At 51.3% G+C, this 16,760-nt stretch overlaps 7 protein-coding genes across 7 annotated transcripts; 4 read left to right on the forward strand and 3 right to left on the reverse strand.

Moving 5' to 3' along the window:
- Positions 1 to 122: 122 nt before the first annotated feature.
- On the forward strand, positions 123 to 2,145 carry POX_d04969 (uncharacterized protein; the record flags this gene model as incomplete). Its single annotated transcript, XM_050113824.1, has 5 exons — positions 123 to 351; positions 427 to 519; positions 599 to 825; positions 893 to 1,517; positions 1,586 to 2,145. 5 exons carry the CDS (start codon positions 123 to 125, stop codon positions 2,143 to 2,145), a joined length of 1,734 nt encoding a protein of 577 aa, XP_049968775.1.
- Positions 2,146 to 2,761: 616 nt separating this feature from the next.
- On the forward strand, positions 2,762 to 3,962 carry POX_d04970 (uncharacterized protein; the record flags this gene model as incomplete). Its single annotated transcript, XM_050113825.1, has 3 exons — positions 2,762 to 2,807; positions 2,895 to 3,568; positions 3,660 to 3,962. 3 exons carry the CDS (start codon positions 2,762 to 2,764, stop codon positions 3,960 to 3,962), a joined length of 1,023 nt encoding a protein of 340 aa, XP_049968776.1.
- An 814-nt stretch (positions 3,963 to 4,776) lies between these two features.
- On the reverse strand, positions 4,777 to 5,360 carry POX_d04971 (uncharacterized protein; the record flags this gene model as incomplete). The annotated part of the gene is made up of 3 exons (XM_050113826.1): positions 4,777 to 4,862; positions 4,960 to 5,083; positions 5,262 to 5,360. 3 exons carry the CDS (start codon positions 5,358 to 5,360, stop codon positions 4,777 to 4,779), a joined length of 309 nt encoding a protein of 102 aa, XP_049968777.1.
- Positions 5,361 to 8,906: 3,546 nt separating this feature from the next.
- Positions 8,907 to 9,754, forward strand: POX_d04973 (uncharacterized protein; the record flags this gene model as incomplete). The annotated part of the gene is made up of 2 exons (XM_050113827.1): positions 8,907 to 9,142; positions 9,328 to 9,754. 2 exons carry the CDS (start codon positions 8,907 to 8,909, stop codon positions 9,752 to 9,754), a joined length of 663 nt encoding a protein of 220 aa, XP_049968778.1.
- Positions 9,755 to 11,863: 2,109 nt separating this feature from the next.
- On the reverse strand, positions 11,864 to 12,337 carry POX_d04974 (ATP synthase subunit 9; the record flags this gene model as incomplete). The annotated part of the gene is made up of 1 exon (XM_050113828.1): positions 11,864 to 12,337. The coding sequence occupies one exon, from the start codon at positions 12,335 to 12,337 to the stop codon at positions 11,864 to 11,866; it is 474 nt and encodes a 157-aa protein (XP_049968779.1).
- Positions 12,338 to 13,723: 1,386 nt separating this feature from the next.
- POX_d04975 (uncharacterized protein) lies at positions 13,724 to 14,442 on the forward strand (the record flags this gene model as incomplete). The annotated part of the gene is made up of 2 exons (XM_050113829.1): positions 13,724 to 13,881; positions 13,932 to 14,442. The coding sequence occupies 2 exons, from the start codon at positions 13,724 to 13,726 to the stop codon at positions 14,440 to 14,442; spliced, it is 669 nt and encodes a 222-aa protein (XP_049968780.1).
- An 857-nt stretch (positions 14,443 to 15,299) lies between these two features.
- POX_d04976 (uncharacterized protein) lies at positions 15,300 to 15,987 on the reverse strand (the record flags this gene model as incomplete). The annotated part of the gene is made up of 3 exons (XM_050113830.1): positions 15,300 to 15,668; positions 15,748 to 15,867; positions 15,925 to 15,987. The coding sequence occupies 3 exons, from the start codon at positions 15,985 to 15,987 to the stop codon at positions 15,300 to 15,302; spliced, it is 552 nt and encodes a 183-aa protein (XP_049968781.1).
- Between the last annotated feature and the right edge of the window lie 773 nt (positions 15,988 to 16,760).

The following is a 16,760-nucleotide window of genomic DNA, read 5'->3' on the forward strand; positions in this document are numbered from 1 at the left end:
GAAACCCCTCCACCTCACCTCTCAACAAGCACTCCTCTGACACCGAGTCGTCTTTCATTTCCCCTAGATCATCCCACTTATTTAAAAGTTTCCTTGGGAAAGAAGCCCCTCGAACGGTCAGAATGGATTTGACCTCGTCGAATTTCAATTATTACCTGCCATGGGTCCTCTATGAGTTAGCGACTTGTTCCTTTGTGAGCCTGGACCTCGAAATGTCCGGTATTGCCGTCTCTTCGAAGCAGCAGGGCTCTCGGTCTCTCCAGAAACATTACGAGGAAACCAAGGCTGCCGCCGAGAAATATCAGGTGCTTCAAGTTGGCATGACAGTCTGCCACGAAGACCGAGAGAAAGGTATGTTCGCTTCCGGCTTGCTCAAAATCAATCTCCATCTCCCTGAATGATCATCAACGGACTGACATACTCTAGGGAGCTACACGTTGAAGCCTTACAACATCTTGCTCAATCCTTGCCTGGACCGAAATCTCAATGTGAACCGCGACTTCACCTTCATGGGATGGTGTAAGTGGTGTTCAATCCACTGTGCTTAATCAATACACAACAGAATTTGACTGGAAAACTGACAACTGATAACTTACAGCCATGGATTTCCTGGCTGGTCATAACTTCGATGTTGGCGCTCTGTTCAATCAAGGCATTCGATATCTGTCTCGAGCTGAGGAGAACCTGGTTCGCGAGGAAGCCGTCCGCCGTTGGGCCCCAAACACCTCGATGAAGGACATCGAGGGCAGAATGCGGGACGAAGCGAATGTTCGATTTCTGCAAGCCGTCCGTCTCGAGATCAATGCGTGGACAGCATCTGGCAAGGTATGTAGTTGCCCATCTCCTCTGCTAATGCATGGCTTGAAGAGTGGCACGTCTGACAACGGCAAAGTCACGCACATCATTCTTGAACATCCCTCCTTCTTCCGAAATGGGAGGGCCCTCGCGGCACGGCTTGCCCAGCGACCTGGATAGCTCTCAAAAATGGCTTGTCCACAATCTGGTCAAGATGGAGTATCCTGATATGAAGACCCGCGGCATGCCGACCTTCGTGCAAATCGAACAGCGCAATGGGGGCGCCATGAAATTTGACGAGCGGATGCGAGAGAGCAATCTGCGCATTCGAAAGCACGTGGGATTCCGATGGATCGCAGAGGCTTTGGCCGGAGGTGATCTGTCCAGCCTGGACGCTGCAGTGTTTCAACCTCTCATGACAGAGGACCAAGACCCCTCGATCACGGTCGAAACCATTGCGAATCGGGTCAAGGCCCGTCTGCAGGAGAACCGTCCTGTCCTCGTTGGTCATAACAGCTTCACTGACTTGGTCTATCTGTATCAGAGCTTCTTGGGTCCTCTTCCTAACAAGGTCGAGGATTTCATTTTCTTGATCCATCGCACTTTTCCTGTTTTGATGGACACCAAGTACTTGGCCACGCTGGACTTTGACTCCATGAATCCATCGTCCTCGCTCGAAGAGCTGAACAAGACCTTGGCCAAGATCCGTAACCCCAAGATTGGTATGGTTCTCTCAGCATTTCATTTGGTCATGAGCTTTAACCGCTGACAATGACAAAACTTTTCGCAGAGGTTGATAGCCTGTTCTCCAAGTATTTATACAGGAAGAACATCCACGAAGCGGGTTACGACAGCATGCTTACTGCTATTGCCTTCCTCAAGATGTCGATCCACCTTGACGATGGGAAGCTACCCAAAGGGAAGCGAGGCCGCCTCGAGGACATTGCGTACGGGATTGCCACGCCATGCAATCAGGTGGTACAGGACTTGTTCCCGGAAAAGAATCTGCTCCATGTCAAAAACCCTTTCACCGATTTCTTCGACACGGAAGTTGAAGCAGACTCTCAGACTCTGCCGACTCCCATGGCCTTGGCCGACACTGAGATTGACGAGGTCAAGCAAAAGGTCAAGGATGGCGTGTTGATTCCGCGACTCGGCGACTATTTCTGGCGTGCTTATGCGAATAAGCTGAGAGTCTTTGGAGCGGTCGAGAAGACCGTCTGCTTTGGACCTCCAAACCCGAGTAAGCGCTCCAAGCGCAAGAACAAGATTTCAGGCTTGGGTGCAGACCATGACACGCCTAAGAAAGATCAGCCAGCTGCCAAAGCTGATCTGCTCATTTGCGACTGAGCATCATGAGGCACATAGACAGTCTCGATGACGGATGGGACTTGGTTTACTTTGATTCAGTTTTGATTTCTTTGAACCTTTTTCATACGAGGAACCGGGCTTAGGCAGATCGGTTAGAGATGAGGATCCTTTGGGAACAGCTGAAGTTAAGAGGAAAAATATTATTCCAAACCAAAAAAAATTCCAGGCTAGGTACTTGCAGATGTGGATGATGGAAAAAAAAAGATTGAAAATTGATTTGCCCAAGCTTGATGCTTGGTTGACTACCTAGGGAGAATGGTGCTGAGATGTCTGCAGCAGCTATCTAACAGTACGCCTTAGGTGATGTGAAGGTACCGCTAGCGAAAAATAGCCGCATTTCGTTCTGAGCACCACTGAATGATCGACTGACCGTGAGAAAATTCGAGGACAGTGACGATAAGGTAATGGGTGCCTGGAGAGGAGAAGAAGAGTCCGAGACGCGACGAACTTTTAAAGAGATCTATCATGCGCTAGTCCCGAAGGGGTTAAGTTTCAACGTGACCGCCTTGCTGGAACTTTTCTCGGAGAGCGTACGAGATCACGGAGAGCAGAGGGACGAGAGAGCATCAAATCGTCATTCTCGTACATCTAGACTATGGCGACAGGATCGAATAGTGCTCGGCGCATTGCGTCGCTGATGCGTAAGTTTTTTTTTCTCTCTACCCTCTCGTGTCAGGATCAATGGACAAAACCGAGCGGTTGTCGCTGATGAAGACCAAATAACACAGGCCCTTCCCGACTTGATTCCAGCGTCTGCAGAAGCTGTCAAGAGTCCCTTGGCCGTCGCAATTATGCCTCTGCTGCGACCGCACCTAGTGGAGTGGCTTCCTCCACTGCCCCCGTATCTACGCCATCTTCGACCGGCGAACCCGTTTACACTATTAACGCCGGCGTGGTTCTCTCCCGTCCTCCCCAAATTACCCGAGACCTTGAGCCCTTTGAGAAAGCTTTCTTCTTCTACCAAAAGCGTCTGAATGAGCGTCTGGCCCTTCCTTTTACCAAATACTTCTATTTCAAGCGTGGTACGCCAGCAGATGTGGACTGGAAGAACAAGATCAAGGAGCGCCGAACTCCGGCACGCGACGTTGGCAACTACAACGCGTATGACAGCGATGCTTGGAATGATGAGCTGCTTCTTGGCGCAAAGGAGTCCGAGCCCGATCACATGGTGGAGGCGTTGGTGCACGACGCCGAGACCACGGCCAACGCGACTTCGCAGGACACTAGCAAGAAAGAAGAGATCCCCAGGCCGTTCTCGCGGGTGACAGAGGCAGACAAGAAGGGTGACCAAAGAAGTCTGAACCGACTGCTCTCACGGACTCTCTATCTGCTTGTGCAGTCAAAGGAGGGCTATTGGAAGTTCCCCAGCATGCCAATTCAGAAAGATGAGACTTTGCGCGAGGTGAGTTATCTCCTGTCTGGAAGAAGGAGTCTGTCTGTCCACATGCACCATACGTACTTGCTAACCATGACGACCCCTTGATGGTGACTAGGCTGCGGAACGAACCCTTGCCCAAACTGCCGGTGTCAACATGAACACCTGGATGGTCGGCTTCCACCCCGCCGGCCACCACGTCTACACCAACCGCAAGCCCCACGTTGACCAGGCGACCGGTGCTGTGACCCACGGCGAGAAGACCTTCTTCATGAAGACCCGCATTATGGCCGGCCAGGCGGACCTTTCTTCCAGCGCGGAGCAGTTGAAGGACTTCAAGTGGCTCTCCAAGGAAGAGATTCCAAAGTACGTGCTGCCACAGTACTACAGCCATGTCAAGAACATGCTCGCGGACCGGTAGATGCTTTGCGCGGGGAGCGAAATCTTTCAATTTTTCTTTGATGATGCGCTTAATGCGCGCTGATTGAGTTTGAAAATGTGTACGAACATTGGGGAGGACTCGGCGCGAGATCATTCAGCCTGGGGATGACTTGTTCTCAATTTCTTTTTTTTCCGGTATCAAGCGTTGTAAGTAACGCGTTGCATATACTTCCATCGCGCGCTCCATGTATAACTAGATATCTCTTTTCCTCATCTTGTTTCCCCGTGTCAATCCACATATTTTATCTGCACACCCTCGGCCTCACGTCCTAGGAAACCTTGTCACCAGTCCGTTGTCGGAATAGATATTCTCGTGTAAGCAACGAATCTCAAGTTTGCAATATTCCGTCCACGTGATGTAGGCTCTCTGTCACCCAGAATTAGCATTCCCATATATGCCATCCGAGCCTGTGATTGATTGACGGGGGGGGCCTAATCTGGGGTTTTCTTTTTTTTTTTCAGTGAAGCGTTGGCCTTTTCGAGGGAGGAGAGGGAAGAAAGTCAAGCTGCATTTGCTTGACTACGATGATCCTCAAGTCATTGTGTAAACCCTCGGGCTATTGTCCGGACACATTCGAGAAATAGAAACCGAACCCAAGTCGTAGTGATGAGGTAGAGCCCTTCAGAGACCCATGAGTAGAGAAACGCCAAATTTCTGAAGGGAGGAAAAAAAAGTAGGTGTATCATTGACTGCGATCCACGATTCACCATCTAACGAGAAGCCACTCAACTCCCAACGCCATGCCATACATATAACACGAAAGCATCTTACACCCGATCGTTACAAGACAAGATCACTTGAGGTTGAACTTCTGGCCTTGCACGATGGGCTGATCCTTGGCAGATTTACCAGCCAGATTCTTGCCACACATTGGGCATGCTGAGCCAGTGCACACACAGAAGTGTTAGCTTCAAACGATCATCTCAAAAAACAACCACACATGATTGCACACCCGGATCTCCGGAAACAGACTTACCATTCTTCTGATACGCACAGCGCTGACAAAACTTCCTCCCCTGCTCGGTCTTGGTCTTGCACTGCTCACAGGATGAAGAATAGGCCGCGTAGGGATTTTTCGCCTTGGCGCTTAGAAGCTTACTCTGTCGTTGGATCGAAGGTTAGGAGGACATCAACCGATTATACCAGGCTGGTCATTTCAAGTTGCCGGAAGAAGGGGGGGGGGGGGGGGGGGGGGGGGGGGGGGAGGAGAAAGACAAAAAAGGGAAAGAGCAAAGAGGAACAGATAGGAGAATAAGAGAAAGAACAAGAATGACATACTTTGCCTACGCCTGTTGCGCCCAACGTTGGCTTGCTCTTCCCTTTCTCCGAGGATGATCCGCCCGAGCGTTGTAGCTGGGGAACCATAGTACATGTCATTTTTGCGCTTGACGCCCGGCGTGGCAAGCTCGGTGGATTTGAGCTTTTTTGACACTTTGCGCAGACCATTTTTTTGCTTTCTTTATTTGAGGATTCTCGTCCTTTTTCTTTTTGGAAAGGGACTTTGGGCTTGTGGAGGTTGATCGGATGGCAGATCTCGAAGCTGATGTTTTTGGGTTTGTTGGACTGGGTGAGAGAATGATGTTGCCGCCACCGCCTGGGGGGGGGGGGGGGAGGGATTGCCAAGACATGCTTGTGGCGGATGACGCCAAGCACTGGGTTGGCAACAGTTTGTAGTTTTCAGTCTTTTATCAGGACTATATCACCTGTAGTGTGCGCATGCTATTGGTAATATAATACATTATTTCTAAATATGAGTTGAGTATATTATATCAGAGCTGTTGATTCGGCCAGTGTCTCATCAATCTTCTTGGTTTCAACCTTTATTTGGACCGGAGGCGGAGTATACGTTGGAGAGAACCATGAGGTTGCGTTGGCCTCCATGTTGATGTGTTTGGACCATGTTTTTAAGCATATAGTACCCCTCAAGCCAAAGATTTTTTTTTTCAGAATAGCAATGAGAACAGCTTTCATTCATGGGCCATGGGAAGTTCAACTGTAGAAAAAGAACTGGACTGGTATTGTTGTGTCGTGTGGCATGGGGATGAGCCAGCGTCTCGAGTATAACATGGCAGAGATTATGTTTTCCTACTGGGATCATGGCGACGTTTCACCACTCTGATTTAGACAACTTCAGTAGACTAGAGACACTGGTCATGTTGATATGAGAAGCCATCTTCTTTTTCTTTCTCATGTATAGTGTTTCGTGTGCTTGTGTAGTCGTGGCGGACTACCTTTTCTTCCTCTTCCAGTAGGTCGCAGGGTGCATGGTGGCTGAAGGTGGCTGAGGAGACATCCACCGCCACTCTAAAGATTGCCAGCTGAGGGCGCTGCCCCCTGCAGGAACCTGGGCAAAGGTACCCGGCATACACACCAGGGGGATGTGGTACCTGAAAAGGAGAGACAGCAGGTACCAGATCAAGAGCAGACAGCCAGACACGGGGGGAACATCAGACACCGCTTTTGCAAAAAGAAAAAGTTTAGTTTGACTGCTCGTGATTACATACTTCGATTCGTCAGAACGGTGACTTTGACCACATGCCACACAGTTTACCCTCCATCGTCGTCAGCTGAGATCTCATGCTAGACAGGTCCAGTTGATGGGGATAGGATTTGCCCAGGGATCCCCCACGCCCAGCTGTCAGATCTGATCAGATCGCATCCGTTGGCCCAGGGGGGTTCTCAGGGGGGGTCCACTAGCAGTCAGCGTGGTCGTGAGCTGAGACACTGCGTCGCCTACACGGACAAGAATCTGGACCAACCGGCGCAGTATCTCAGACTCGGATCACCGCAGAGGTGGGTGCCACTGACTAAGTATACAACAATCCATACTAGTCTATTACGAAGAGGTTGAGTCCAAGCAGAAAACACCGTCAGATGGCGTGCCTGTCACCCTCGTTGGTCCTATGGCCGCGCCACCCATGGTCGGCTTGTTGGCTTGCGGACGTGCAAAGAATGGCCGAAACAGGGCGACCAGTTAAGTCACCTCGGTGCTAGCTGCAATCAAATGATAATCCAATGATTAATGATCATGACGGGGCAAATCCGAGAGCTCATGCTCAAAGCAGGATAGGCGGATTGATTAGCCACTGGGTGCACTTTTACTTCACTTCAGCTGTGCTCCCACGCCGAACGCTACCAGTTCCATGCCGCTCGAAAATTCCCCTGCTTTTACAGACTCTGGGAGAGAGAGAGGGAGACTACCAGTAATGTTGGTGATCTTTGGAGTCACTCGAATTTCCAACGCCTCCTGTGCTCACTGGCCATCCGTACATCTCCTGTAGGCGCACTCGAATGGTTGGCGCAGGACCTCCTGTTGTTGGCTGCAGTGGTCAACCTGGAGAACAACCTTACTGATGCAACGATGCATGATGGAATCCCGGCTGTGCTGAATGTGAGGTAGATGCTTGATGCACGTACGTGTATCCATCATCCATCTCCTCATCTCAGAGGTGTAGCCTTGGAAATCCCCTTTCTTTTGCAGATTGACCGTACTCATCCTTCCCCCTCCCCTCCCTTGAGGCGCCCATCATGGGAATCCACACTGGCCGTTGCTACTCAATCTTCTCCTGAGAGATCCTCCCTGAGATCGCCCCAGATCCACCTCCATCTCTCCCCAGCACTAACCTTGTGCGTCACATTTTCCCGACGTGATTGATTTCCCCGGAGATGCAGCATGACCCGCCACTCGCAAACTGGTCCACTTGGCGCCCCCATCACCAACATCACCAACATTACCTTCCTCAAGAGCACCAGACAAGTTGCCCTCCCCCAATCTTACAACTTCAGCTTTGATCCGTTCTTCAAGTCCATGCTGTGCCCTTCCAAGGTCTAGATTTTCCACCAACACTTCCAAAACAAGTGGAGATGGGCGGGAGCCCGGCTCACCCAACGGCCCTGGCGTCCTCCCTCGATCTCCCCTGAAATGGAGAGGAACTGGATTCCCCCATCCCAGGGGGAAGGCCCAAATGACATAAATAGGTCCCCGAGGAAGAATGCACTTCTTGTCAGAGGCGTATTTACTTCTTCTTTATGTCCCTTTGATCTTCTCTTGTATTTTATTTTTGAAGTGCAAGGAAAGCATAACATCATCATCGATCTGTCATCTCTGTTCGCAGAAGAGACTACATTTGTAGTATTCGAACATACTCGTTCATACATGCTCCTAAACATACTCCCATCCAGCTCTTAGTGTTCGCAATCCAAAGAGCGGACTTTTGTTTTATCTATTCATCCTCTCCCCTTTAGGAAATCCTCAGTGGATCTGTTCACTTGTTTTCCTTTTTTCTGGTTCTCTCCTTTTTTTTTATTTGCTTTTGGGGTTGCATTTCCAGGCAATCTCCTACCTCCCCATTCCCGCTTTCGGAAATTCTTCACCACCAACCCGCAGCTCAGCAATTGCGACACTCGCCTCAACCGCAGGGAGAGAGAGAGGCCCATTTCTCACAATTTCTTGGACGACTGATCTTGCTGAATCTATTTTGACTTCTTCTTGAGGTCCCATTTGCCATTGTGGGCGCCAGTGAGCTGCTGGACTAGGTGGATAGGAGCCCAGCAGACACAAATACAAAACATCGTGACCACACTGGTATCGAGTGCACCTCTACTTTGTCGTCAACATATCGGCGAAGAATCAGCCGAGCCAAGTCGATCTCTGGGATTGTCGCCGACTCTGCTGCCATTTCTTGACCGGTCTCTTCTATCGCCGTCCCTTCCCTAACCCTCGGTCCCAATTGAACATTCCCAGTGTCAATTGCACTTTGATCCATCATCGCAAAATCCCGGACAAAAGGAACCGATAAGGAGAAGCATCACTCGCCAGATCCTTTGGTGGTTCCCGCGCAAGCCTCCCTCGGTATCACAGAACCCTGCTCTTCCATTTCGACAAGAGTTGTCCACATCACACTTCTCTCGACCTCAGTCAAGATGCCCTTGGATGGTGCCTCATTCACTCCCTTAAACTTGCCCCCGACCTTTACTCTGCCACGATGTCTGGAATACTTTGAGCTCACCGCGGGGCCGAACACGGATCTCTGGCGAAAGCCCCCCAATGGAGACACCTCGACGGCTCCGATTGTCTTCACCTCCCTCCGTCACCCATTTGTCGTCGCCGAGGTCACCGTGAGCGCAGATTGGGAGATGGAATGGGATCAAGGGGCCTGGTGATCTTTGCAGGAGCCGCGCCTCAATCTTTCTCCTCCGATACACGCAATGGCTTCTCATCGTCCACCCGTCGATCACTGAATCATCAATCACTAACACATCTCCCTCCACCCCCTCCTCCATGTAAATGGGTCAAAGCAGGAATGGAATTTTCCTCGGGCACCGTCAACGCTGCCTCCGTCAGTGCCACCGCCGACGGCGCAGATTGGTGCGTGTCCCCCTTGGGACCGGCAGTGGGGGATGCTTCTTTTTCGTCATCATCTTCTTCGACAAGAGGGAACGGTCCCCTGCCGATCCAATCTCTCCGGATCAAGCTCGAACGAGTCGGTCATGCCCTTTGGGTCTGGTATCAGGTTCCCCTCGCGGCGCCGGGCGCCCATACCCCCGGCGCTGTGGGGAGCACGTGGAAGAAATTGCGCGAGGTGACGTGGTTCTTTTACGGGGTGGAAGATAAATTTGTTCACGTCGGAGTGTATGCGAGTCGTCCGACGAGTGTGGTCCAGGGTCAGACGATGTGGGATGCGATGCACGGGTTAACGCTGGATAGTTCATTGGCGGCTGGACCAGCCGATGGATTGGTGGTGGAGTTTGAAGACTTGGAGATTTTTTGAACATCCCCACCCCCCTTGCATGAGGTGGTCAGGAGTTATCTGCCTGATGAATTTGGTGAAAGTGCAGATATAGGTTTGAAGACTTTCCTATTTACAACTATGTACTGGTTATTGGCCTACATGGTATTAGACGAGGTATTCATTTCTTTCCTAGGTACGCCTTGGGTCTCCTTTTTTCTTTCCTTCCTTCCTTCTTTCTTTTTTCCAAAATCGTATTACCCATATTGCATAACTCCGTCTCCCAAATCTGATATACACACTACTACACGAGTCGCCCAATTAACCAATGCATACCCATCTATCAACCTCTAAACCTCGAGAGTATGTACCAAGATAACCTCACAGTGATCTCCAGACTATATTCGTATTCGCAGAGGACATCCCATATAAAAAGCACCAGAAAGAGACCCCCCCTATCAAGTCAAGCCCACTCACCAAGCCAGTCCAAGGAAGTAGACATCCATAAGGTTCTTCGACCCTTCACGCGAAAGCAGCACCACATCCACATTGGATGTCCACGGGCAGTTTCCATGGCCCGAGATCCAATCGGTGCCTGAACCTGAATCTGCACCATCGCCGATATCACCTAGCCTGCCGGTGGAGGGTAGGTCCGAATTGTAGCCTGATAAGTATTTATGTATATATGTAGCCTCTACATAGCCCCTGTAGCGTACATGTTCTCAGTAGCGTTCGGGCAGTTCAGCTGTACTGGTTGGGTGAATACTGGTATGAATCCAATTGGTAGCCTTTGGAGTATGGCTGGATGAATTGGGGTAATGTTGGAAGTGTTGATGTTCATTGGCGCGGTGACTCTGATGGATTTGATGTTGGATCTCTCCAAAAGGGGGAGGAGAAAAAAGAAAGAGAGAAAGCCGATACCTCGTCCAGCACAAGAGACATCTAGAAAAGAAGATGGACTATTGCGACTTGGGTGCCATCAGCTCGCGGACTGGATCAAATCAGATCCAGGTTCATAGAATGCCTGATACCACAGGCATCCACTTCATCGAGTTGACCTCCAGTTCACCGATCAGGTGACGGGCCAATAAAGCTGAGTCATCCCCTAGCAGACGTCCCAGTCACTGCAGTGCCGGCAGCCGGAAACCTGCACCCGGACGAGACGGGTGAGGCAGCTTCCCCGAGGTTCGGACGCTAGTGTGAGAGCATGGCCAACTGCAACGGGGTGAGAGCTCTTCGCAGCTATGGGTACCTCCCAACGCCATCGGAGAATGGGAACATGTAGAGCATTGGGGGTGGATATGAACGTGGAGTGATCTGTGCTGGGCATTGACCTCTGATGTTAGTGTGGAAGCTCTCAACAGTCCAGTCCAGTGTGGAATGTCGACTGGGGAGATTCGTAGACGGAAGTTCGAGATTCCAGGGGGGAAGACGAGAACAATTCAAGGACATAGCTTGGGTCGAGGCTGGGGTTTAAGCTCTCTGGCCGCAGTGACCTAGGATTCCATGATCGATTGGAGATGAAGAGATCAGAGCGGATGATGTTGTCATGGGAGAAGCTGAAGATTGCCTGCAAAGGACAAGACCTCCTCGATTACGCTCGTTCAACACTCCACGATGAAATTTTGACGGGATAGCAGAAGAGCAAAAAAGATGGTTGATGATACACAGCCGGAGAGCGAGACTCTCAAACACACACACAGAGTTTTTGTTGTGGCTCTTGAATAAGGTAGGATGGGTAGGCCATTTAAAGACTCTATATGTACATAAAGAAATAGGTGTTGTAGATGACGCTGAAAAGTAGTACATGGTAATACATCACGACCAGATACCCTCCCCGGCTCACAGAGACAAAGGGAAATTCAAACAAAACAAGGAAAAAAACAAGATCAGGCTCTGCAACCCGGCACGACAGGAGAAGAGACGTCTATCGCGGAGAAAACAATGTGCCTCCCTCCTCCGCGGGAATTGTTGAACCAGATCACTTTTCCAGGCAAATCTCTCTTTGAATGGGGAACACGACTCCTTTCCTCCCATCTTCCCGTGGCCTTCATATCCCAAAAAAAAGAGGCCCCAATGAAAGGCGAGCACGGGAGGCGATCAGGAGGACATGGGGACGAGTCCGCAAGGGCTTTCCGATACTTCAAACGCTTAGACGTACTTGCACATCATGGCAACCATGAGATCGAAGAGACCCATGGCCTCGACGAAGGCGAAACCAAGAATGGCGTAGGAGAAGAGCTGACCACGCAGAGCGGGGTTGCGGGAGACACTCATGAGGAGAGCAGCGAAGACGAGACCGATACCGATACCGGCACCACCGAGACCGATGGCAGCGGAACCCATACCCAGGTTCTTGGAGACCTCAACCATGGCGGAGGCGACCTCGGAGGAGTACTGGCGGCGGGCAGCAGTCTGGAAGGCCTGGCGAGCGTTGGCCTGGAGGAGGGTGGAGGTGGCACGCTTGGGGGTAGCGGCGAAGGTGGCAACGGGGGCCTTCTTCTGGGTGGTGAAGGTGCGCTTGGTGGCAGCGTTCAGCTGGAAGCGAGCAGCGGGACGGGCGACCTTGGAGGTCTGGGCCATGGTGGAAGCCAGGCGCTGGGCGAAGACACGAGAGGCGGCCATTGTGACTGTGGGTGATTTTTTTTGGGGGGGTGGTTTGAAGATAGGAAAGGAGGAGAGTTGCGGAGGAATAAGATGGAAAGGGAACTTTTCAGGGAAGGGAAAAAGGGAAACTAGCGAAGACGGCCTACCCTGGACATAAATACTCTCCGGGCAAATTTTCGCCCGGTCTTCCAGGCCAGGCTAGTGCGCGTGGGAAAAAAAAGCCCTATTTTCTGTGCGAATTGCCTGCGTATTCCTCATTCGCACACCAATTGGGCGTATTGTACCCTTACTGAGAGGGGGGTTGGGGGGAGAGAGGGTGGAAAATGGAATGCTGGGGGAAGAACCATGTTTGGGATTTGGTTTTACATGGTATTTCGAATCCGGACTGTATCCAAGGCATCATCGGATCTGGTACGGTAATCGTACTCCTTCTCAGAGCCCCCAAGACCAAACGGGCAATGGTATCAAGGATGATTTCGAAAAGAGACACACTCGGGTTCAATCGGATGACGGTAGGACAGATACCCTCCGTGGACGCCTTGATTCATTCGGTGCAAATCGCACGGTAATGATCATCCATTCTTGACTGGCTGACTGTACCAATTGATCCATTAACCGGCAATTGACCAATTGACCCGGATCAAGTTGCTCTGAAGAACAACCTCCCTGAGACCAGTCTCAATTGGCCCTGCATATGATCCTGCGCCGTGTACCTGATTGATGCATCCAGCTGCATTATACGCATCTTCGTGGCCACCTCGACAGCAAAGCGGTAGCTGGTGGGTGGTGATCCCGTCATCTCAGAATCTTTTCATCTCTGTCATTTTTTTTTCTCTCTTTCTCTCGCTCTCTCTCGCACTCCCTTCCCTGCGGTGGATCATTATTTAGTTCCAAATGGGTGGATTGACCCACTGAATCCATCGGCATGGAGACCAATCATAATGTCCCAAAGGGCCCCTAGTCTCTCTCAATCGCTTCCCGGAGTTATCTAATTCGGGCCGATTCGGACTGAATATCCACCAGGAACGGCGTCACTGGGCAACCGCCGAGGAAGGGGCTGGTTCGGGTGGATCCGATGGATCCCTGGCCTTCGGGAGCTTGCCTCACCGAGTCGTTTTTTTCAGTAGCCACTGTAACTTTTCACGAACGAAACCACTTCGCACTTGGAAGAAACACGAGGAATCCAGATCCGGCACAAGAATTACGCTCACATGACAATCCCTTTGGGGTTATGCCCGTCTGGATACCATATTCAGTACAGGGTGCCACCTGTGATCAACAGTAGTGAAACGTCGAGTACAGTAACCCCCCATCTCCAGCTCTACGACCATCATCTCTGGGCGCAGAGACATTCAACGGCTCATGAGACATCTGTACCAACTGCGTGGTTGATGACGGTACTGTATGGTTCACGACAAAGCCCTGCATGAACCTGCAGACTTCGGGCAGACTTTATCGCTGACGCAGGCTTCGCACCGTCCTGAGTGCCGAGAACGACGTCGGTGGACGGTGCCCCCAAAGCCAAATGCAGTGCAGCCCAGGGGGAAGAACCCGGAAACTCTGTAATGAGAAGATCCAGACGAGACACGGGTAAAGAAGGGATAAATTACAGGCAATCTTTCGACACGTCCTCGCTTCCCTCGGCCTCCAACCAGAATGATGATCCTGACCCGCTGGCACCCGACTTTGCGACGCGAAAACTGGGTCTCCCCCTTCCGGTTCACCCCAGACCAGCGACCGGCGGGCCCCAATCCGGTCCAGACGATTCCTCGCGTCGCGCCGACTCTGCTGATATAGATATCGCAGTGTCGGAAGAGTGTCGCCGACCAGCGCAGGTGGTGGACAATCACCACCGTCCGGATCTCCTACGAGGCTCTTCGCGGGTTCTGGAAAAATTTTCTGCGAGCTGCAGACGCGGCGAAATCGAAAGCAGCTTGGCGGGACCCACACAAGCTCAACTTCCCTTCGCCCTGGTGCAGGTCTTGCAGGGATGCATCATGGTCAGAGTTTACTGCCGGGCGGCTGGTCGCTCAGGGACCTTGCAGCCGCGCAGGGGCAGAGCAAAAGGACTTTTGCCGGAAGTCGAGACGACCATCCGTCGGACGAGGGGGACAGGGAGTTGATATTTATATTCTCGTTCTTTGTATGGAGACCAGAAATCGACACGATTCATCTTTAGGGGGGGGATGGAATCGTTCTATTCCACCAGGAGCGCCAAAAGTGGGCAGGTAAAACACCATACCGTTTTCTCTGTATCGAACTCTCTTTCTTGGTCATTCCGGCCTTTCATGTGTAGGATTTTTCATTTTTCCCTTTTTCATTTTTTCTTGACTTTCCATTTTCCCGGATTACAGGTCATACGGCGCTGACGGGCAGGTCATCCGCCCCAGGGTGGGATTATTAGGGGGAAAGGGGGATCGAAGGCCGGAATTTCACGGAAGGGGGTAATATTACAGTTACAATACCACAATGCCACTCGACTCATCAAGGCATCATCGACCGCCGTGAGGTCATGCGGTGGAAATGGCTTGGTCCAGCTGAGGCCAGCTGGCAATCCCCATCATTTCCGGGCTCGTAACAACCCTCTTCGATGCATTGGTTGATGTCCGCTGAGGCGGAATTCCCTTTTAGTCAACCACGGTGGACGATCCTGCGTCCGGCTCGATGAGGGTAAGATTAGACTGGACTCGATGCAAAATGATACTCCTGAAGCCTCATGCACACCACACAGACTTCAGACAACTCTCCCAGTCAACCCAGCCGTGTTGCGCTCCCTCGTGTATCTTTCACATCACCCGGTTTCTTCATCTCTGTCACTTTTTTGTTATGGTCAGTTCATCCTAGGAGTTGATCCGGTGTGGGCTGCATGGATGACTGGGTGAAGGAATCCACTCGTTCCGGGCATGAGTGGACCTGTGGACCTGTACACAATACACATTGTGGATATCTGATGAGAACAACTTCATCCTCAAGATGTGTATCAGCGTGGTTTTCTGGTATGCAAAACCATGAATTTCATCAGATACGCGTGTACAGTTGAACCTTCAAGCGCCCACAAGTATTGGAGAGGCCCTAAGGTCCGTCTGCATGCGAGCCTCTCAAGCATCTCAGTATCAATTTGACAATTGCACGGCAGCCCAGGAACAGCCATAGGAAGTAGAGTTTCAAGACCGGTATGGCTGACGGGGGCAACTCGGTACTGTACAGTTGGTGCAGTCGTAGAAGGAAACGAGGCATCTGGTACCTGAATAGTAGCAGATGGCCTTGCTGCTGCTGCTGCCCCAGCTTTAGACACGAACCATCGAACGCTGATGTCGCCTCCCACGAGGGATGATGAGTTGCCGCAGATCTAGATAGAGTCAGCTTCATGGTGGAGTCATGATTCATTCCTGCTCTGCCCTGATACAGTGCATATCGCATAATGCTACTTTGTCCAAGACTGTAAGGGACTGGTTGAAGCATGCTTCAGATTCTTCGGCATTTTGCAGCAACAAAGCTCTCCCAGCGGTATGCCACAGCTCTCCTGATTTGACAGATCCGGGGGTATTCTGTGAGGTTTAAGCTCTCTCTGCCATGGATGCCCTGACCCCCAGCCTCAAGCCCACTGGGTTCGCGAAGCTAGGAGCACCATCGTCGCCCATCCTCAGCCTCCAGATCACCGAACCCATCTCTATCGCCCAAAGGAGAGGTGACAGGACCCATATCTTACCGGGGCAAATTCCCAGATGTGCCCTACCCTCAAAGCCACAATGGAGCGAGGATCTCCTCCCTTGCCCCCCTCCCCCAAAGCTCGATGCCCATTTTGTCTAGCACCGCCTGACGCTTAGATGTCAGTTGTTTCTCCGGAAGACAAAGGATCTTTTCCCCATATTTTTGGGCATGCTTGTTCTTGCCCAGTGATCCACTTTCTGAATTGTCAAAGCTGAATAGGCGTAGCGTGCTGTGTGGGCAGTGGACACCTCTTTCTGGGCTTAGTAGTGTTCCCCGGCATTTGGTTCCAGTCGTACTTTGAATCAAAGTTGGCTTGGCTGCCACCCGAGTATCTTGCAGCTGGAGTTTAAGGTTGTGTCGAGTTGACCATGGCAGATGGTAGTGTGATTCGTCTGTGTGCAGAACATGATTATGACACCCTTTCTCTTGTTGGTGTCCTCAAGTCGACGTATGGAAATACACCAGGACAGCATGCTACTGCTTGACCGAGGTGGCTTTGTGCCCTGAAGTACTCGGCTGTGTGGTAACTGCAGGCAAGCAAGGTCAACTGATGAAATTTCGAACCTGATGTAGAGTAAAGCCGAGTTGGTAGAGAGTCTGGGAAATGAATCGGTGCAACGGGGAGCTGGGAGTCAGGTGAAAGTTGTCACGAGTGATCACGTTGATGCACATGACGAGGGGGCTTTTATCGCACAGCTTCGAACAATCATGCCTTCTTGAAAGCTGCGAT

Source organism: Penicillium oxalicum, chromosome IV (assembly GCF_001723175.1).
Source record: "Penicillium oxalicum strain HP7-1 chromosome IV, whole genome shotgun sequence".
Classification (NCBI taxonomy): Eukaryota; Fungi; Ascomycota; class Eurotiomycetes; order Eurotiales; family Aspergillaceae; genus Penicillium; species Penicillium oxalicum.